General features: G+C 37.0%; 2 protein-coding genes across 6 annotated transcripts in view; both read right to left on the bottom strand.

Moving 5' to 3' along the window:
- Positions 1-22,820, bottom strand: part of ZC3H11A (zinc finger CCCH-type containing 11A) — a 45,998-nt gene that overhangs the window by 22,414 nt on the left and 764 nt on the right. For 2 of the 5 annotated variants that reach the window (XM_025277656.2, XM_044943324.1), the window contains exons 2-6: positions 17,389-17,442; positions 15,992-16,051; positions 8,982-9,181; positions 7,793-7,912; positions 472-595 (exon numbers count right to left, since the gene is read on the bottom strand). In XM_025277656.2, the coding sequence (XP_025133441.1) occupies positions 472-595; positions 7,793-7,912; positions 8,982-9,035 (298 nt within the window). In that variant the 5' untranslated portion in view covers positions 9,036-9,181; positions 15,992-16,051; positions 17,389-17,442. Of the gene's footprint in view, positions 1-471; positions 596-7,792; positions 7,913-8,981; positions 9,182-15,991; positions 17,443-22,678; positions 22,819-22,820 lie in introns of those variants that run through there. The other 3 variants (XM_025277653.2, XM_025277652.3, XM_025277658.3) reach the window with 3 other exon arrangements.
- On the bottom strand, positions 17,405-22,679 carry ZBED6 (zinc finger BED-type containing 6). Its single transcript, XM_025277650.2, has one exon. It carries the CDS (start codon positions 21,621-21,623, stop codon positions 18,681-18,683), a length of 2,943 nt encoding a protein of 980 aa, XP_025133435.1. The 5' UTR covers positions 21,624-22,679; the 3' UTR covers positions 17,405-18,680.

The raw sequence follows: 22,820 nt of genomic DNA on the forward strand, positions 1-22,820 counted from the left end.
ACTACTCAACTCCACAGCAGTAGCACAAAATTTGGCCATAGAAAATATGTAAACAAACGGGCAGGGCTTCATTTCAATAAAATTTTACTTTACAATACAGGTGAAAGACCAGGATTGCCAACCCCTGGCCTGGACAATCAAGTTTCTTTTGAAAAATCTCTGTAAGCATGGTAAGAAAATGGGAAATGACATAAGCTAAAGTAACCTAAACAGTCATGCCAAGAAACATTTGTGAAGCAGCACAGCTTTGTCAACAAAGTTTTAATCATGACTGCTACTTTATTGGCTTATGACTGTGCACAAGTCATTTAACCTTAATAAAGTTCAGTTTCCTCATCTGAAGTGAAAATAAAACTGCTCACAAGACTACAGAGACGGCAATGTACTCTATAAGTATGTACTCTATAAAGTATGCATGTAGGTGTTCATTATACAGCAACTAGCCTTTTAAAATTAAAAAACGAAACTCACTTTTGCTTGGAGGTAGGAAAAGGCCATCAACATAACGTCCTCTGTTGTGATGGAAAGCACAGTTTAGTTTCTGACATCCCATTGGCTGATTTTCCCAATAACAAGGAATCTCACTGCGTTTTTTCTGTAAGAGGAAAAAGACATCAGTATGACCTGTATTCACTTGGTCATGTTTTCTGGACAAAGTTCACACAAGGTTAAAAAATCTGAGGCATGTGAAATGATTTTGAGTGTGAGGAAAAGGGGTTGCTGAAAGTGACATATCCTAGCATGATGGAGAAATCAAAGAGCAGGAAGAACTTTGCTGTTCTTTCCTCCTTGCCCTCATCTTAAATGTCCATAATTTAGAAAAGGGGGGTAATATAGTAGGTAAGATTATGGAGTCCAAGATAATAGTGTTTGATTCTCTATCACATTACTTACTGACCATGGAATGTCAGACAAATAATACCTCTTAGTCTCACTTTCCTCAGCTATAAAATGGGAGTACAGTAGCTATCTAATCAGGTTCTTATGAGAAATAAATGAAATAATGTACAAGAAGCACTTAGTGATAGAAGAGTCAATAAACTGCAGTTGTTATCTGAAGTTGAGAGTTCAAGATTTGGATAAAAAAATTCTTCCCATTCATGACTTCTCAAAGGCTCATGTAACACACTAGAAAGGCTTCCTTCCCAAGCTACCTTGCTTTTATAAAAGGGAACAAGAAAAACAAGAATAGAATGATTTGCTGGATCACAGGATATATGTCCAAGAGAAATACGTATTAGTTCTAAAACAGACATTACATTAGATATATATAAAGAATTTCAAAGCAACACTATTTAAAAAGAGCTCCAAAATGGAAACAAACCAAATGTACAGCAACATTAGAATGGATACATTCCAGTATATACATTCTGGAATACTTTGCAGTATATTCATAAAATACAATGCTATCCAGTAATGAGAGGGAATAAACAATACCACGAGTACAAAATGAAAGAAGCCAGACAAAAGAGCACATACTGTATGATTCTATTTACAGAAAAACCAAACAGTCAAAACTTTACTATGGCACAATGGTCAAGATGGTGACTAGTTTTGGGATTGTGGTGAATGACAATGAGGAGATAAAGGGGGAAGACAGGGTTGGAAATGTTCTATTTCATGATCTGGGTGCTGGTCTACTAGGTACACTCACTCAATGAAAATTCAACATGTAAGATAATGATTTGTGCACATTTCTATATAACTAAAAAAGTCCCGATAAGGACTTCTGAAAAGTAATTAATGTCTGATTAATAACCTGCATTATGTTAGATCTCTCATAATAAAGCAGCGTAAGCTTTAAATTTCAAGGCAAGAACAACAGTACTATTCAAAAACTTCCATTTTTCAATATGGAAGAAACAAACAGAGAAACAATGCCCGAAACGCAAAGAACCTTAAAGGTATCAAGAAGGGCAATGATCCCAATATCTGCTATACTGGGAGATTGATAATACACTGTGTTGGTAGGAATGTGGAAGAATCATGAGTCCCACACGCTGGTAACAGAAATGTAAACTAGTTCAACATCTCTGAAAGGTGATTTGGTAAAAATTATGTCACCCTGCTTATTTAACTTATATGCAGAGTACATCATGCGAAATGCCAGGTTGGATGAAGCACAAGCTGGAATCAAGATTGCCGGGAAAAAAATCAACAACCTCAGATATGCAGATGATACCACTCTAATCAGAAAGTGAAGAGGAAGTAAAGAGTATCTTGATCAAAGTGAAAGAGGAGAGTGAAGAAGCTGGCTTAAAATTCAACATTCAAAAAAACTAATAGGATCATGACATCCAGTCCCATCACTTCATGGCAAATAGATGGGAAACAATGGAAACAGTGACAGACTTTACTTTCTTGAGCTCCAAAATCACTGCAGACGGTGACTGCAGCCCCTGAAATTAAAAGATGTTTGTTCCTTGGAAGAAAAGCTATGACAAACCTAGACAGTGTATTAACAAGCAGAGACATCACTTTACCAACAAAGGTTCGTATAGTCAAAGCTATTGTTTTTTTCAGTTGTCATGTATGGATGTGAGAGTTGGACCAGAAGGCTGAACATTGAAGAATGGATTCTTTAGAACTGTGGTGCTGGAGAAGACTCTTTACAGTCCCTTAGACAGCAAAGAGGTCAGCCAGTCAAATCCTAAAGGAAATCAACCGTGAATATTCACTGGAGGGACTGATGCTGAAGCTCCAATACTTTGGTCACCTGATGCAAAGAGCCAACTCATTGGAAAAGATCCTGGTGCTGGGAAAGATTGAGGGCAGGAAGAGAAGGGGATGACAAAGGATGAGATGGTTGGGTGACATCACTGACTCAATGGACATGAGTTTGAGCAAACTCTGGGAGAGAGTGAAGAACAGAGAAGCCGGACATGCTGCAGTCCATGGGGTTGCAGAGTCACACATGATGGAGAGACTGAGCAACAACAATGTAAGAGTTATGTCCTGCACTTACTGCCACGTTTTAAAAAAGTATAGCAAATAACTCAGTCTTTGAAAGAACTTTATAGTATTTATTAGTATCCCGTTACCCTTAAAAGTTAGGTATAATAGCTACAACTGCACTTCCCTGGTGGTACAGTGGGTAAGAATCTGCCTAATTCGGGGAACATGAGTCTGATCCCTAGTCTGGGAAGATTCCACGTGCTGTGGAGCAAACTAAGCCCATGTGCCATGACTACTGAGTCCATGTGCTGCAAGTACTGAAGCCTGTGCTCTGCAACGAGAAGCTACCGCACGAGGCCCGTGTACTGTGATGAAGAGTAGCCCCGCTGACTGCAGTTAGAGAAAGCCCATGAGGAGCAACAAAGACCCCAAGCAACCAAATGAAGTCGCTCAGTCCTGTCCAGCTCTTTGGGACCCCATGGACTATACACAGTCCATGGAATTCTCCAGGCCACAATACTGGTGTGACTAGCCATTTCCTTTTCCAGGGGATCTTCCCAACCCAGGGATCGAACCCAGGTCTCCCGCATTGCAGGCAGATTCAAGACTGAATCTGTAACCAGCTGAGTTACCAGGGAAACCCATGAAGCTACCAGGTGCTACCACTGTTATCACCAGGAAGTGCAACCAAATAAATAAATACATAAACGCATAAATAAATGTTAAAAAAAAAAAAAAAGCTACCACTGCTCTTTAAAATAACAACTATCCAATTATTTCTTGAGGTAGCACCTAATGCCAATCTTCCCTGCTCCTGGATCTGTCTTTGCTTCTTTCCTAAAAGCAACCTTCAAATTACTGGATATGATAGCATTATCTTTAAAATGAAGTCACAGGACATTTATTTAATGTGTTTAATACCATTACTGAATTTTATTTCAAAATAAAAAGTAATACACAAACAATAAAGATGACTTGGAAAATAAAATCAATACCTATTATGCCATTACACAGTGAGTCACTTATTTGGATATAGAATTCTTAAAAAAACAACAAAAAAAACTGTAAAATGTATTGATTCACATTTAAAAGAAAGGTTTTCCATATAATTCTGTACATTTTTACTTAGCAACACACCCTCACGGTAACATTCTCCTACATGATTATTTCTTTAGCTTTTAAAAAAGCCATATACATAACACATGGTTCAAAGATATACAGCTGGTCCAAAGATACACAGTGAATGCTCATCATCTGTCGTAGTTTATGCACTGTAAAACTACCGTAAGTATTTAACTAACAAATACGGAACCATTCTGTCCCTTAAGGACCCAGGGACTGAACCTAGGTCTCCTGCATTGCAGGCAGATTCTTTACCCACTAAGCCCCTGGGGAAGCCCCATATAATGGGCTTCCCAGAGCAAAAACATGCACACATATTGCTGCGTTTTCACCTTTGGGAGAAGTGTGTGTTCTTTGTGAACCCTCATGCAGAGATCATAAAAGAAGCACACATATGAATAACTCCAGACTATGACTGTCTTTTATAATCAGTGTATCCTTACTCTATCACTGTAATAAATCAGAATTCACATGAAACGCAGGAAACGTGGGAGATATATATTCAATCGCTGGGTCGGGAAGATCCGCTGGAGGAGGAAATGGCAACCCACTCCAGTATTCTTGCTTGGAAAATCCCACGGACAGAGGGCCCTGGCAGACTACAGTTCATGGGGTCACAAGAGGTCAGAGACGACTGAGCACACACACATGCATGCATGAATGCATGCATCAGCCATATGCTAAGTCCCTTGAGTTTTCTAGAGAATTCCAAATGTATTAGGTTGATGCAAAATTGCGGTTTTTCCATTGTTGAAAGTTGCTGTTTCATACTGGAATATATTCTTAAATAAATGTGATTATGTTATACATAATTTTAATGTGCATTTCTCTTTATGTCTTTCTGCTAATGACTTACTACATGCTGTTTGTATTTATTTTAGACTAGGGAAATGATGTTAGACAAAAAGAAAATTCAAGGGATTTTCTTATTCAAGTTCAAAATGGGTCATAAAGCAGTGGAGACAACTCACATCAACAATGTATTTGGCCCAGGAACTGCCAACAAACATACAGTCCAAGAAATTTTGCAAAGGAGACAAAAGCCTTGAAGATGAGGATCAGAGTGGCTGGTCAGAAATTGACAATGACCAACTGAGAGTAATCATTCAAGTTGATCCTCCAAAGAACTCAAAGGTGATCATTCTGTGGTTGTTCGGCATTTGAAGCAAACTGGAAAGGTGAAAAAGCTTGAAGAGTGGAAGCCTCGTGATCTGACCAAAAATAAAAAATATCACTGTTCTGAAGTGTTGTTTTCTCTCATACTATGCAGCAATGAACCATTTCTCGATCATATTGGGATGAGCAACAAAAGGTGGATTTTATACAACTGACGATGACTAGCTCAGCGGCTGGATGGAGGAGAAGCTCCAAAGCACTTCCCAGAGCCAAACTCGCACCAAAAAAAGGTCATGGACACTGGTGGTCTGCTGCCAGTCTGACCCACTACAGCTTTCTGAATCCCGGTAAGACCATTGTATCTGAGAAGTATGCTCAGCAAATCAACAAGATGCACAAAAAACTCCAACATCTGCAGCCAGCACCAATCAACAGAAAGGGCTCAATGCTTCTCCACAACAACGCCCAACCGTTGCACAAGCAACACTTCAAAAATTGAACAAACTGGGCTATGAAGTTTTGCCTCATTCACCATATTCACCTGACCTCTCACCAACCGTCACTTCTTCAAGCATCTGGACAACTTTTGCATGGAGAAGGCTTCCACAACCAGCAAGATGCAGAAAATGTTTTCCAAGAATTCATCAAATCCCGAAGCAATTTATTTCTCATTGGCAAAATGTGTTGATTGTAATTAATTCTATTTTGATTAATAAAGATGTGTTTCAAGCTAGTTATAATGATTTAAAATTTACGGTCTGAAACAGCTATTACGTCTGCACCAATCTAATATATGTTCTTAGAGACTGGCACAGTTTTCCTAAGAGTTGTGCCAGTTTACTCTGCTTGCAATGTTACAGCATGATTTTTCAAAAGTTGCAAGAGCATTTCTTTTTCTGAACGTACTTAGTGAATCTGCTATTTGGAAGACAGAATAGAATGTTGTTATTTATTTGCTAAGTCATGACCAACTCTTTGCAACCCCACGGACTGCAGTCCTCCAGACTCCTTTGTCCATGGGATTTCCCAGGCAAGAATACCAGAGTGGGTTGCCATTTCCTTCTCCAGGGGATCTTCCTGACCAAGGGATTGAACCCACGTCTTTTGCACAGACAGGCGGATTCTTTAGCACTGAGCCACCAGGTACTCAGCTGAAACCAGAATGGAGTGGCTCCATAACCCCAGACCTACAAACTGTGTATTTAGGCTCTTTCTTCTTTCCCCACCCCTTCTCAAACAATTCAAAAGTCATTATGTGAGGCTGAGAGAGGCAGGCACAGATGCTGGGAGAGGAAGGGCAAGTGGCCCACAGCAGAGTGGTGGAGGCTGGCTGAGATGAGGAAGGAATCCACAGGATGAAGTAGAATTGGCACAAGTTGTCAGGGTTAGCAAAGCATTTGTGGAGGAGGATAGCCAGCACAGTGCTGGAGCCTGAGAAGGGTAGGAAGGCTTCCGTGCAGAAGCAATCTCATGATAGGGTGAGGAGGGTGTACTCATGGAGGTCAGCCTAGAAGGGGCATCAAAGACTAAGCAGGGTGAGGAAGGCAGGGTCTTCCTGAGTCAGAGGACGAGCCGGGGAGGAAAGGAGTAGAGCATGTGAACTTGGACAACCTTGTTAGGCCAGAAAGTGAAGACGTGTTCAAAGAAGGATGGAAACATCACAAAGATACAAAAATCAGCTTTAAGGGCTCTTATTGGCCAAACATCAATCTGAGGAGGAAAAAATGATAGTAATGGCATATAATACACTGAATAAAACAGGAAATCATTGCGACCACACATAAAAGGCTGGAAAAAAAAACTTCATTCAAAATTTGATACGAAATGGGATAATTACAAGGTCTCGAAGTACCTTTCCAAAACATAATTACAAAAAAAAAAAAGTACAGTGAAGCAATCTGGTGGCTACCACCTTAATGAAGTGATGCAGGTTAACATCAGTAATGGGATAATTAAAATTGTACACCACTCAATGGTAAGCAGTGAGAAGAATATCACCTCTGTGATATTCCTGCCAAAAATATAAGATCTGAATTTAGCAATGAGGAAGTATTAGATAAACCCAAAGTGAGGAACATTATACAAAATACCTGTCCTATAGCGACCAAAAATGTCAAGGTCAATGAAAGGCAAGAAAAGACTGATCAACTGTTCTAGACAGAAGGCCAAATCACTACGAAACTCAATGCAGCACATGATTCTGGACTCACTCCTACTGCAATAAGGAACATCACCAATTCAAGGGCAAAACCTGAATGGGATCTGAGGATTCAATGAGAGTAATATATAAATGTTAATATTCTAATTTTGATGGTTTATCACAGTTATGGTTTAGTGGCAAGTTTCATACTATATTTGCAACTTTTCTCTAAGTTCAGACTGTTTTAAAATAAACACAGAAATATAAATACTCCCTAAATATACATATATGATTTTTCACTTTAGACAGATTACCAAACGGCCTTTATGAAATATGATACTAATTCATAACATAAAGCATCTCGATATTAAGTGAGCATTTCACTAATGATAGAAATTTCACTAGGTCATTAAAAAAGAATTTAACCCACATGTTACATAAGATGATTTTTACTGCCATATTTTTTATTGTCCCATCAGGACACAAGACTACTTACTAAAACACAAACTGAAGACTTACATCAATCTCCATGTGCCGAAACCTGCACACCTGTCGAAAACAGCGCCCTTCTTGCCATAATGTGCAAACAGTTTCATTTCCCAGTGCAGCTTCACAGTGACGGAATGGACAGCTGTCACCCTGTGAACAGAAAGAGTAATACAGGAAAGAACTGTGGGATCAAACCAGCCCCCAGGCACAACGCTCACTGTAAATGTCTCGGTAGCTAGACAAACACGGAGAGACAGGGAGAAAACAACTGAAGTGGGATGGTAAGACAATCAGAGTCAAGAAATGTTTCATTTCCTAAAACCTATCCTTTATCTGATCTGACAACATGAATGACACAAGCTAAGAGATGGGGTTCAAAAATACAAGTGGGAATATTAGGTACCCTTAAAAAATATGTTTTATAGTTAATCTTCAAAACTATTTCACATATCCTGACTTGTATAACTAGCTTTAAATGGAAAATTAGAAAGTAATTAGAATTTAAGTATAATTCCATGTTTCACCATAAATTTGAAACAAAACGCTACTATTGTGCAACTTGTTACTTAAACTCAAAGCTTTGCTCAAAACTAACAATTTAAAATATAGCACCAGAATGATTTAAGAAAAATACTTGGGGGAAAAAAAAAAAACACATGTATAGAATTAGTCATAAAGGAATAACAGAAAATAACAGATAAATCTAACTGGAGCTGCAGAAGAAACAAGCTGAAAGGCAGGAAGCTCCAACAAAGAAAAAAGCTCTAATAAACCTGCAAAAGCATATTTAGAAAAGTGGCTTTAGGATTCAGCAGGAAATCTGAAGGGAGAAGTCAAATTCAGTCCACGACGATTCTATAAATACAATACAACCCACCCATCCATTTACCACAAAGTAAATTCACTACACAAAGATCACAGTTAGCACGCCACAGTCAAGTGTTCCTAATCCCTTAAAAGCGCCCTGAACAGACTGATTGTAGCTATAAGAACACCGGATGACGACTAAATGCTATCTTTTTACTTCTGGAGTACGGAGAACATAAAATGAACAGGAAAAAAACGATGAGCAATGAATTCCCTTAGGAATGCTATCCTTCACGAAAAATTGACAGCAGATAATAAACACTGAGCAAAACATAAAAGACACCTTGGTATGCTGGGAAATTTTTATTAGGGAAATCATAGAAAGAACTGATTTAAAGATGCTAATTCTTACTTTAGTACAAGTAGAATAGAAAAAAAAATAGCAGTCTTCTCCTTGATTAGGCATGCTGAGTAGATCCTTAGATGAGAAGTGGCTTTTTGAAAACAAGCCACTGCTTCCTCTAGGCGAGGACCAGCTCCAAGTCCTCTTGATATGGGTTTAATCTTCCAAAAGACAAGTCAATCACAGAAATCGTCTTTTAAATGTTAATCCTAAAATGAGAAGACAATGAATGAAAATATTTCAGGTAAATTCTTTCAACAATCTTCTCCAAATCACCCTGACCAATGAACAGAGCCTTATGAAAATTCTGATTCATATTTTAGTCTGTGACTGTTGTACATTCTCATCTACAATGCAAAATTTTTGTTAAACAGCCATGCTTCTTTCTTTGCATTCTCTATGGTGCTTCACCATAAATTATGTAAGCATTATATACTCAACAAATGATCTGCAGTTTAGATTATTAACTTGGACTATTTTACACAAGATAATTTGCTAAATCTGTATTTCTGACAAACTAGACTTTTTTCATCTAATTATTCATAAGCATTTTTGTTATTTCCAAAGTATATAATTCTAAGTATGTGGAAAAAACTATCTCACTGGAATAGCTGGTGAACCACTACCCCTGAAAAATCTGTAGAGCGAGCTAATACAATGAAGATGACCGAAGAGCTGCACACCAATTACACAAAAGGAGCAAAAGAAGTTCTCAGGGCTTATCCCTAAAATAGTGCTTATGCAGAATGACCAACATTCCCTCTCCCCCTTAGTTCTTGCCATACCATAGTTCTCACACTAAAGGGTAAAGAAAGCAGGCTTCTACAGAAGTAAAAATACATGACCAAGAACACATGTCAGAATCTGGAAGGGGTTTCTACAAACCCCTACATCAGAGGATAAAGTTTCAGAAACATGGATCTAGGGACTTCCCTTGTGGTCCAGTGGTTAAGACTCGCAATTCCACCATCCAGAGTGTGGAGTTGGTCCCTGGTTGGGGAAATTCCGCATACCAAGAGGTTTTGGCCAAAACAAAACAAAAAGATCTTAAAAGAGAAACACTGATCTACAACTTGAAATTACGATGAATCAAATTTACATTTTCCACTAACAATTTCTAATCCAAGAATAGCAGGCCATGGTAAAACCAGCCTTTAACTCAGCAACCTAGGTTAGAAGAGTTATGTTACTAAACACACAGGAAACCTTCAAAATTTAAATATCCTATGGCTTTCAATTCCATTTCCAGAATTTATCCTGAGATTAATATTCAACAGTGGAAACAGTGACAGACTTTATTTTTTGGGGCTCCAAAATCACTGCAGATGGTGACTGCGGCCATGAAATTAAAAGACACTTACTCCTTGGAAGAAAAGTTATGATCAACCTAGACAGCATATTAAAAAGCAGAGACACTACTTTGCCAACAAAGGTCTGTCTAGTCATGGCTATGGTTTTTCCAGTGGTCATGTATGGATGTGAGAGTTGGACTATAAAGAAAGCTGAGTGCCAAAGAATGGATGCTTTTGAACTGTGGTGTTGGAGAAGACTCTTGAGAGTCCCTTGGACTGCAAGGAGATCCAACCAGTCAATGCTAAAGGAAATCAGTCCTGAAAATTCACTGGAAGGACTGATGCTGAAGCTGAAACTCCAATACTTTGGCACCTGATACAAAGAACGGACTCATTTGAAAAGACCCTGATGCTGGGAAAGATTGAAGGCGGGAGAAGGCGACGACTGAGGATGAGATGGTTGGATGGCATCACTGACTCAATGAACATGAGTTTGAGTAAACTGTGGGAGCTGGACAGCGAGGTCTGGCATGCTGTAGTCCAAGGGCTCGCAGAGAGACACGACTGAGCGCCTGAACTGAACTAATATTCAACAAATATGCAAAAGAATAGTGCATAAGACAGTTCATCACCATCTTCTAACAATGAAAAAACACCTAGAAACCTACATGTTCAAAAACTGATGCTTCTATAAACCAAGGAATGACAAGGATTGCCAGCAAACACCAGAAGCTAGAAGAAGCAAAGAAGGATCATTTCCCTACAGGTTTCAAAGAGAGCATGACCCTGTCAACACCTTTCAGACTTCTAATCTCCGAAACTGTGAATAATAAACTTCTGTTGCTTTAAGACACCCAGGTATGTGGTACTTTGTTATGGAAGCCCTAAGAAACTAATATACATTAAAAATAGAGTCAACTGATGTTTGCCAAAGAAGCAAGGCAATTTCAAATAAGAAAGGACAGTCTTTTCAACATACAATGCTGGAAGAAGAGGATACCTGCATGCAAAAAAATATATCTAGACAGGGATCTTAAACCTTTCACAAAAATTAAAATGGATCACAAATGTGAAATTATAAAACTCCTAGAGAATAAAACAAGAGAAAATCCAGGTGATTCTGGGTGTGGTGATAGCTTTTTAGACATAACACCAAATGTACAGTCCATTAAAGAAACCATTGATAAGTTGGAGTTAATTAAAATTAAAAACTTTCACTTCTCAAAAGCACTATTAAGAGAATGAAAAGCCAAGTTACAGACTGGGAGAAAATTTCTGCAAAACACATAACTGATAAAGGATTGGTATTCAAAATATACAAAGAACCCTTAAAATGCAACAATAAGAAAAACAAATCAGGGACTTCCCCAGTGGTCCAGTGGTTAAGACTCCACGCTTCCAATGCAGGGAGCACAGGTTTGATCCCTGGTGGGAAACTAAGATCCCATCACCCATGCCATGGGGCACAGCCAAAAAAATAAGTTAAAGCAAAACTAATTTAAAAATGGGCAAAAGCTCTAAACAGACACCTCACCAAAGAAAATATACAGATGACAAACAAGCATATGAAAAGACACTCAGTATCACTGGGAGTTGCAAATTCCTTTTAGAATGGCTGACGAAAATCCAAAAACTGATACCACCAAGTGCTGGTGAGGATATGGTAGCAGGAAGAAAGCTAGAAAAATACAGATCAAATCTTAGCAGTAGTTATAGTCACGGTGGTAGGATTACAGGTGGCTATTTATTATTTTATGCTGAAAATAACACTACATTTTCTAATATGATGAAACATAGATGTACCAGAAAATTCAAGTCTAGCCTAACTGACCTGACCATTGTTGATATACTACAGAACAGAACAAGGATTGGGTCTTTAATACTACTTCACCAGTCCACTACCAACATTCCTCTGACCACAAAGAGAATGCATTCCACCATCTAGGGTACACCAAAAGGTAACTTTAAAAATCAGAGGGAGAGAGGGAATTTCCTGATGGTCCAGTGATTAGGATTTGGCACTTTCATGGCCTGAGTTCAATTCCTGGTTGGGGTACTGAGATTCCGTAAGCAGAACGGCCAAAGAAAACAAAGAAAATTTAGAGGTGGGAAAAATTAGGAGTTTGAGATTAACATACACATACTACTATATATAAAATAAATAATCAACAAAGACCTACTGTATAGCACAGAATATTATAATACTATAATATTATAATATTATAATAACCTATATGGGAAAAGGATCTGAAAAAGAATGGATATATGTATATGCACAACTGAATCACTCTGCTGTACACCTGAAACTAACATAGCATTGTAAATCAACTCTACTACAACATAAAATAAAAACTAAAAATTGCCTCCAGTGGGATCAAGTCTCTAGGAATTAACTACAATGACACACACAAAAAGAAAAAGTATTAGTCAGAAAAGAAAGGAAACATTTTACAATAGAAAGGAGGCTTTGGTGTCCCCTTCATCCCTGAAATCAACATCCCAAAGAACATAAATGAACTGTTGCTGGTTTCAGTAAGACTGCTACATATTAATCTAACAAAATGAGATTTATGAAATAGTAGAATAGCATGAGTTGTACTCCCCACCCCCCGCCCACCATTTTTTCAAAATCGATTCTGTAAAACACCCTGAGGAAGGCAAAGCCAAGGCATGGAGAGACTGAATCCTGAATAGATATGCACCACATTACTTATGTTTAAATAGAACAGTTCTTTCATATATCCCTTTTACATACTGAACTTCTAAAACTTTCACTGGGGGGTGGGGGGAAGAATGTAACTGCTATGCAAGAAAATAGCCCCCAAAAATGTAGAGGTAAAAAATTGACTGTAATTATTACTACATAAGACAAAAGTCCAAAACCATGGTGCACATTCCCTTTTTTTAAAAAAAGAAATAGTACCCAAGATAAAGAAAAATCTGAAGAAACACTGATGAAAAAGACAAAACTGAATTATAGGATATCACTATCAGGACATTCCCCAGAATGCAAAAATATGCTAATGTGGGAGGAAAGATACATAACATGGAAATAATTTCAGAAGATTCAATTTCTACACAATGAAAATTATGTAAGGATGGAATGGAACTGGTAGAAATGATAATAAAATAATAATACAAAGAAATTTCCCTAAACTGGATGAACTTAAGTCTTTTAACTAAAGGATTCATCAAATGCCAGGCAGAAATGTTCTTTAAAGACATCACTACTTCACCATATACCATATATATAATGGTGAAATTTTTGAATTTCAATGGTAAAGCAGAATTATACAGACTTCTAGGAAAAAGCAGACTGAAAACAAAGGAAAGAAAATCAGACTTGACATTTGACACATTATTTGAATCTCTAAAATTTCAAAAGACAAAATATCCAGAATTTAAAGGTGATATTATGACCCTAGATTGAGCTTTTCAAATTACATTTCAAGAAAAGCTCAGGACTGGGAAGAAGGTTTTAGAAAGTCTCATAAAATATATATCATGTACGTACTCCACGTATTCTTTTAAAAATTACTAAAGGAAGCAGTCTAACTTCAGAAAAAAAAAAATTAGAATAAATAAATAGAAAAAGAACAAAACAATGAAAAGGCATTATCTCATTATTTTTTTAAAAAGTTTTAAAGCAACTACTTGGGGTGTCTGATTCATGATACAGCTGATAAATCCTAAATAAAGTGAACCATATAGTATATCAAAAGAGTAACAAAACATGATCAAAGAAGGTTTATTCCAGAACTAAGAATGGTTTAACATTAGGAAATTCATTACTAGAATAAACAGGGGTTAAAAAAGGAAACTCTGCAGTATCTTAAGATTTCAAGAACAGAAAAATGGTGAAAAAATATTTAAAACTGTAGTTTTTTAAAAGTTAAAATGGCTTTTTAAAAGAAGCTACAAACATCTATTCCCAATAAAAACTCTGTAAATTACAAGGAACCTTCTTGGCCTAAGTGTACTAATTGATCAGAAACTATCATCATATGTGACATGGTAAAACATTACAAGTAAATCACTCAAGGGAAAAAAAGCCTGTCTGTACTACCATCCAACACCGTTTCAGAGTTCAATGCATGCAATAAGGGAAAAAAGTATAAAGATTAGAAAGGATGAAGCAAAAAATTTAGTATCTATAGATTACAGGCTTACAAACTATACAATCTAACAATCAATTAAATAAATTTAAAAAACTAACATATTTTTTAAAATCAGTAAATTTCTTATGTTCCAACAACAATCATTCAGATGATAACAAGAGTCCTAGTCACAATACTACTAAAATATATAGGAAGAAAACAAAGAAATATAAAAGACCCCATCAAATTAGAAACAAAACCAAAACTATTAAACTACTAAGGCACAAGAAGACCTGGATAATGGAGAGATAATGGAGTAGAGGCTTAAAGAAGTTTACTTTTCCCCTAAATACCTTAAGTAGATTGAATACAATTCAATTCAAAATCTCAATGATACTTTATTATTGGAACCTGACAGACTGCAAAATTACTTAAACTAAGAAAATCTTAAGAAGAATGAGAGGGCCCTGGGCTTCCTGTAATTACCACAGGTGTGAAATATAACCTTTAAATGTAATATTGGCAAATGAATGAGTACAAGATAAACAGAATTCAGGCAATTTCTGGAAAAAGTGGCATTTGAAATTAACAACAACAACAAAAAAATTAGCCATCCATTTGAAAAAAATAAATTCTATATCATACAAAAAAGGTTCCAGGAGAACAAAAGCAAGGATGACAAAGATGCTGTAACTCACTAAAAGGACCATATAAGAAAGATTCTAAATTCATAACTATGCTGAGCTAAAATGCATTTTTGACAATGCTTAAGGGGAGGAAGACAGGCAATGTCATGTAACTACAATCCTTAGATTACATTTTAATATAAAATATGTAAACACTTAAGTACTGGGAAGAAATGCATGGTTTTTTTTTTAGTAAGCTCAGGATGAAAAAAACCTGTCCTAAACATGATACCAAAGTTACAAACCAAGACAAAACTCATAGATATGACTACATAAAATGAAAACCATTCATACAGCAAAAGATCAGCAACATGGCCAAGGATTAATACCTTCACTAAAAGGGATGTTAAGAACTTTTAAAAATCAAAAAGACTTCATTAATACAGTAAATTGGTTTAACCTCCTTAGAAAATTGTAACAATTCTACAAATTCACATTTAAGAACTGGTTCAAAGAAATAGTTCACATATATGTATGTGTGTGTAGCTGTTTTTAGATAAGGGGCTATTTTTGTTTTCAATGGCAAAACCCAAATGTCCATCAATGAAGGATATATTAAATTATTGCATATCCATTTTTATAAAGCAACAAACACAGTCATTAAAAAGAGGTGAGGCAAAGCTATGAGTATGGACATGGAACTATACCATGATAAAACTGTTCATGGTGGTTTTCTCTGAGGAGGCAGAATTACAGGAAGAATTCACCTTGTCTGTATTGTTTTACTTTTATTATAAGTACATATTATAAAGAAAAAAAGATGGGGTAGTGATATTTCTATCAAAAAACCCCAAAACTTGTAAACAATTACAAGAAAAAAATAATGTGTTGACAACTATCTTTTTGATTTCTTACTGGTTCAGGAAAATTATGCTGTAAATTACAAAAATGTTTACCCCTTTAATGATAAAAAAAAAAAAAACCAAACCCATTTCCACACTTACATTAGCTGGTTGATCTCAACAGGAATGTCTGTGTCTTCACTGAGTTCCAATTTATTACGCCTGTAGGTCGAACCAACACTCAATCCATGAATTAATAATAATGAGGCAGAAAGAATTTTCCTCCTCACATTGCCAAGGAAACCTCTCAGCCACAATTCAAACACAGGATGTGTTTTTAAAATATCTCTCAACTACTGAGAGTTTAAGTCCATTCAAATAACCTTTGTCAAACTGGAGACAGCTAGGGTTAGTTATCTCCTCAAAAACAAAAAAACAACAAAAAAAAGAGTTCATATCAAAATGAACTTGAGATTCAAAGGATTATTAAAAAGAAAAAAAGATCAATCTTCCATAGCCGAACATTTAATTAAAAAAGAAAAAAGAAAGAAAAAATTAAAAAAAAAAAACCAAAAAAAAACACCAAAATTCAATAAGATCCAATTTCTGGTCTTCAAGATTTCTTCACCTATTAAGAAAAAAACAGAAACCTTCCCCCATCTTTATTATCTGTATAATAAAAACATACTTGTATGTAAAAATATAGTGTTTTATGTATAATATACATATACATATATACTAACTGGCTTATAAACACACACACACGTACACAAATGTGTAGAAATAAAACATCTGGGTAAGTTTTCCCTTTTAAAATACACTACAAAAGCCTTTAAATTTGGGTCATTATAAAAATAGTGAATTTCCTCTTATACCAAAGTATCATGAAGTATTTTAATGTTACACTAAATTTTGCCCGGCCCACAAAATAAAAATGAAGGGAAATCCTTAGACATATATATCAATGTGTATAATATGGATGTATGTATATTGTTACATCATCTTTTATCATCTTCAGGGAGTGTTTAACCAAAAAAGATAGAAATGTATAGTTACAGAGTAACTACAGAGTGGTGCAGCAAGCTGTAGAAGGCAGAGCAGCATGATAGCCATCCTGAACTGGCACTGTCAAAACACAGAAAGCTTCTATCTACGGGAAGATTTTTTCTTCTTTTACAACACCAGTGTCACTGGCATGACACTCAATAGTGGCCCTGCAAAGGCCTATGCAACCTAGTTCCAAATGCTTTACTAGTGATGGCTGCAACGCAAGACTTTGTGATTATCCATGTACTCCACTTAGTAAAAGGGTAAACTTTGGGAGTTCAAATTTCATTTCACAATGGTACATTTACCATTTAAGAATTTCAAAAAAACAAAAATGAAGAGCGATTTTGATACATAGAAATGAGTTCTAGATTTTGAAACCAGCCCAGTAACAAAGCAATTTGATTCTCATGTAATAAATACTACATAATTTCTAGGCTAAATCTTGCCAAATACTATCCAAGACAAAACTAAAATCAAAACTTTAAAAAAAGTGGACACCTTTTACTCACACTTAATACTAGTCAATTTTCCAGGAAATTTTTGGGCAGGGAATATTCCCAAATCTAAAATGAAAAAAAGGAAAAATTGGGATCTTACATTAGTTATTCGGTCTGAAACTTTTACTAAAAGTCATCATTTCTGGCCTCCCACTCGATCACAAAAACATACTCTCAGAGTGGAAAGGGACAAGATCAATTGAGATCAATTCTTTCATTTTACCAGTGAGGCAATGATTCCTAACACATGAAAACACTGACTGCTTATTTTGAAGTAAGAGTTAAGGCCAAAATAATCTCACAGTTAAGAATACAGTATTATGGGTCATTCAGTGTAATTTCTAAGAAGACATTTACGATCACTTAAATTCAGAGAAACATTCTTTGGGAAATGGATACTGGTTTTGTCACAGTATTCTCATGGGGCTTTCATTTCTATTCCCATTTAATCTTCTCCAATTCTGTAAATTTTTTGTCATTTACCCATAAATTATATAAAACTACCTATATAATCTTTTATTGTTTTTACAATAAAAGTTAATAGGGCAATTCAAAGACTAAAAGTATTTTTTCCTAGTTGTTTTCTAATGTTTCCATTTTATATAGAACCAATAAAGGGCAACTCTATCACACTTAAGTTGAAATTATAAAATTGACCAGTATGAGGAGGCAATTAGAAATTCCAAAGTATAAAACAATTTTGTCAACTTTTGTTTTTGCCAAGCTGTAAGTATGAATCAGAGTTTTTAAAGAAATAGAAAAATACTGGTGGGGGGGGGAGGGGAGATATATCAGTTTAGTATGAAAGTAAAGTCGCTCAGCTCCATCTGCCTTTGCAAACCCATGGACTATACAGTCCTGCCTTTTCTTTTCTTTCTTTTTTTTTTTTAGTCCTGCCTTTTCTCTATTTTATTGGTTTCACAGCAATCAACCTTCCCAAGTTGAGAGAAATTTTAATTTAAAAACAATTACTAGTTCAATCTACCAGCCAGAAATAGCCTAAGGCCTTTCAATGCTGCACTATATTTTTCTAATTAAAATATCTCTTTTCCCCTCTCAATTGGTACAAATAAAATTTCAGGTGATAGCTATACTGAATTACTATTATGAAATCTTTAAAGTTAATCTTCACTTTGTCGATACTGTATTACCTCTGAGGAATTTTCTGCCCTTTCTGTGTTTTCAGGTTTCCCCAGATAGTGCATAAAGAATAATTAGTATAACTACATATAACAATTATAGCAATTAGGATACACTAACATAGCAATAAGTTGCCCATTTTAAATGGAGAAAGGAAAAAGAAATTAAGATAATATTTCTTTTTCATTGCTTTGAATAACTTCATTCTCAGGATCCCAGCTTAGAACCAATGCAGAGTAATCATAGTTCACATTTTTCAAGTTCATTTTCAGAAACATCAGCTGTTCTATATTATCAAAGTCCAGGCTCATGATCTGCTTTGGATGAAAGTGGCTATTTGCAGTAAAGACACATTCAGATTGCCAACTACACATGGGGCAGCTCAGATACTGAATGGCAACTTGGGTCAAAGCTGGCCATACGTTCACCTTCTTCTGCCAATAAAACAAAGGGTCATCACCCCCTGAGATCTCTGAATACTTCTCTTTGAAGTATTCATCCACCACTGCCATAGCAGAAGGAAACATGAAGCTTTTGCCTCCAATGGCAACATTATCTGCAGCTGAACTATCAACAGATGCTGAAATGGAGGTGCCTTCTCTTATAGATGAGGTAAATGAATCAGCTCCTACTATAGCTGAGGGGCCAGAAGCTTCTGAAGTTGCAATATGGCAGACCTCTGGTGAAGATTCCATATAGTTACAAACTTCTTCTGCAAGGATCTGCTTGTAAGTTTCCAAATCAGCACCTTGAGGAAAAAAGTCTCCCAAACTGTCTTTAAAGCAAGGATCTAACAAAGTAGCCAAGATACAGGGCTTGGATTTGAGCATGGCACTTAGTAGGGTGTCAGTTTCAAGTTTCAGAGATAAACTGTCTACCAGATTGAGGGCCTGAGTAATACCTCTAACTTGAAAATCTTCTCTGAGTTTCTGCAGGGAAAGGAGTAGATGATGGATGAGGGGTAGCACCTGATTCAATCCTATGGTCTTCACACTCACTTTCTGGGTAGCCTCCTCAAATGGTTTAAGAATATCACAAACATATGTCATTAGAGTCCACTGAAGGGAGGTGAGCACAACTCCACTGGCTCTCCCAAGACTATGGTGAACTGAGTAGCAATGCTCCAAGAGCCACTTTAACATGTAAAAGGTAGAAATCCAATGGCCAGCTTCATCCTGTTTTAAATTTTTCCATGGAAGTTGGTGATCATTTTGGAACTCTTGCAGTATCTGACGGGCCTTGACCGAATGACTAAAATGATGACAGGTTTTCCTGGCAGCCACTAACATGTTCTCAATGCTTTTGTGCTCACAGAAAAAGTCCTGAATGACTATATTTAAACAACGTAGGAAGCATGGTACGTGGGTAAAACCGCCATCTTTGACTGCGTGTACTACATTAGAAGAACTGTCAGAAACAATGAAGCTAGGGATGAGGAAATTAGGAGAAAGCCACAGACCAATCTGGTCATTTAATTCTTGTAAAATGTTGGTTATCAAACAGTTTTTGGCTAAACCTGTTACACAAAGAACTGCCCACCTTCTAAAGTTGGGGATCCTGCCATTATTGAAAGAAGGTGTAGTTTCCAAAGAGACCCAGTGTACAGTCACAATGAAATAGTCAGTGGATGGGTCATGGGTCCATATGTCCACAGTCAGGTGGATCTTTTGAGTCTGAACATTCTCCAAAGTTAAGAAAATTTTTTCTCTGACAGAATCATATAATCGAGGTACAGCCTTAGTGAAAAAGAAAGTTTCAGACGGTAACCTATAGTCAGGGGCCACAATCTGCAGGAACCTCTGAAAGGCTGGGGTTGAGAAATAGTTGTAAGGATGCATATCTTCCACAATCATTTGAATAACTGCCTGACTTATTTGACTTGAGGTTGAATTTTCACAGTATGCTGTTTCTTGCTCTTGTGCATGCATTTGAGTGTCTTGCTCTGCAACAGGAGTAGGACTCTCAGATCTTCTATTTTCAACCTCTAATACAGGAGGCTCATCTGAATCCGAGTCACTAAGGTGCTCAGCTACTACATCTTGGCCGCCTGCAGACCTCTCTCCACGCAAACTGTCACTCAAGAGATCATTTCTCTCGGTTTCGGCTTCATCTAATCCGTTTCCAACTGCACCACTGTCTTTGTTGGCAACTGCCCAATGGATGGGATGAGTGGCCTGCAGGTGTCGTTGAAGTGTTGAAGTTCCTAGGTGAGAACCTGGCCTACCCCGGCTCACACTTCGTTTACATATATTACACACAGCTCTTGAGATGTGCTGAGGATCAGTATAGAAAAAATTCCAAACTGCAGATGTCTTGGCTCTTGTTCCAGGAATTAAGGCATGCTTGACAATGTTACTTTTAATGAGAAATCTCCCTCTTTGTGCCCTCAGGGCATCAGATACTGATTTATCACGTTTCTTACCCATTCCATTATCTAATGGATCAGCAGGGATATATTCAAAGCTTCCACTGCTTCCAGCAGAAGAGGGAGATAAAGGTGCATCCAAAGTAAAATCTTCCTCCCCACTTGTAACTCCAAATTTGTTGGCCCTTGTCCAGTGAGGTGAATGCCTTGCCTGCAGATGTCGTTGAAGAGTAGATGTCCCGAGATGGCTACCTGGTTTACCCCTACTAACACTTTTTTCACAGAGGTTACAAATAGCCCTCCAGGTATACTGCGGGTCCACATGAAAGAAGTGCCACACAATGGAGGTCTTGGCTCTGGTACTAGGTAAATAGATCTGTTTTTCTATATTGCTTTCAAAAAGACTTTCTTCATCCTGCTCAGGGGCACTAGAAGCTAACAAAGTAGGGGCATCTGCAACTGGCCTCCCAGATACCAAATCCTTACTAAACTTTTTCGCAAGGATCAGTTTCTTTCGCCGCCTTTTCCCCTTAATTCGCAAACCCTTCTTTCTTTTCTTTTTAGTGGGTAATTCTGCCTCTTTATCCATTCCTTCTGCTACCATCTTTCCCTCTACCACATCTTCTTCATCTGTGTTAGAAGTAACAGGAACACACCCCAGAATCCCAGCACCACTAAAAGTGCTACATCTTCTACCAGGAGCAAGTGAGGAAACTGGTACACTTAAGGTACATACGCTCATCCTTTTTAAGTCTCCAAAATTCGTACCAGAATCTGTTAGTGAGTTTACTCCTCAAACACATACACAGCTGTTCCTCTCTACTTGCATTACCTTTTCTCCAATTTCTATGGGGAGTCAAATTCCCTTTGGACCAATGACTTCCAAGCCAGGTTATTTTTGGAGGAAAAATGACAGCAATGGAGAACATTCCCAAACTTTTTCATAGAGGGCTTTAAGATCCCTTCCAACTTTCTGAGTTCTGAATTCAAATAGTCCAATTTATTCATGTTTACAGAAAAAGAACGGAGACCCACTTTCCCAGTTTAATAAAGTTGATAAGTAGCAGCTAGAAACCAGGTCTTTTAAATCTCAGGTCCATGTTCTTTCTCTTTCAACAAAAACTAAACCTGCTTGAAATGTCTTCAGCTTTTAAAACACGTATTTTTTAATGCTGCCTCATGACAGCAACATCAATTTCCCCTAATTCTAAATGAAGTTAATTATTTTCCGTAAATTTCATTTAAACAAAAACATAGTGCATCATTCAACATTCACCACTTAGGGCTGCAATTTGGCAATATAACTCAAAACGTCAATTCTGGAAAGTTAAATCAGACTCCACATACTGGTCATTAACAGCAAAATGCTATTTGAGCCCTTTCAACTCTAAAACAGTAACAGTAACACAGTTCTTTTAAAAATATGGGCAGCAAAAAAAAAAAAAAAAAAAGCTTTGAGAGTAAAACTTTAAAATTTTACTCACAAGCGATTTTTCGATTTATTTTTCGTATCAAGAGTTAATCCATGCTTGGTTTTCAGACATGTTTAGACTGGAGAAGCTGTACAGCCTATAAACGAGTAACTCCTAAGTTTGACTCTTATATAAGCAGCAAAAAATGAAATACTAGCTTTAAACCATTCTCATGCCTTTTTGGTTGATCCCTCCCCTTCCCCCAGTACCTACACACATTTACCCTAAAAAACATCGCTATCACTAGTTCAGCCTCCTTCTCAAGGTCCAGAACCAAGGGCTGGAAGATGTCAACAATATGAGCCTTCCCCATAGGAATCCGCACCGATTATGGGAGTTTAGGGGGTGTTCTTCATTACGGTTTCATCAATCCCACAAGGAGAACGGAAGTGTCCCTGTTGTTCTTGATTCCGATGCTGAGGGCTGGGGGTGGGAAGTTTAATTAAAGTACGGAAGGGGTGTAGGAT

Source organism: Bubalus bubalis, chromosome 5, assembly GCF_019923935.1.
Source record: "Bubalus bubalis isolate 160015118507 breed Murrah chromosome 5, NDDB_SH_1, whole genome shotgun sequence".
NCBI classification, from domain to species: Eukaryota; Metazoa; Chordata; class Mammalia; order Artiodactyla; family Bovidae; genus Bubalus; species Bubalus bubalis.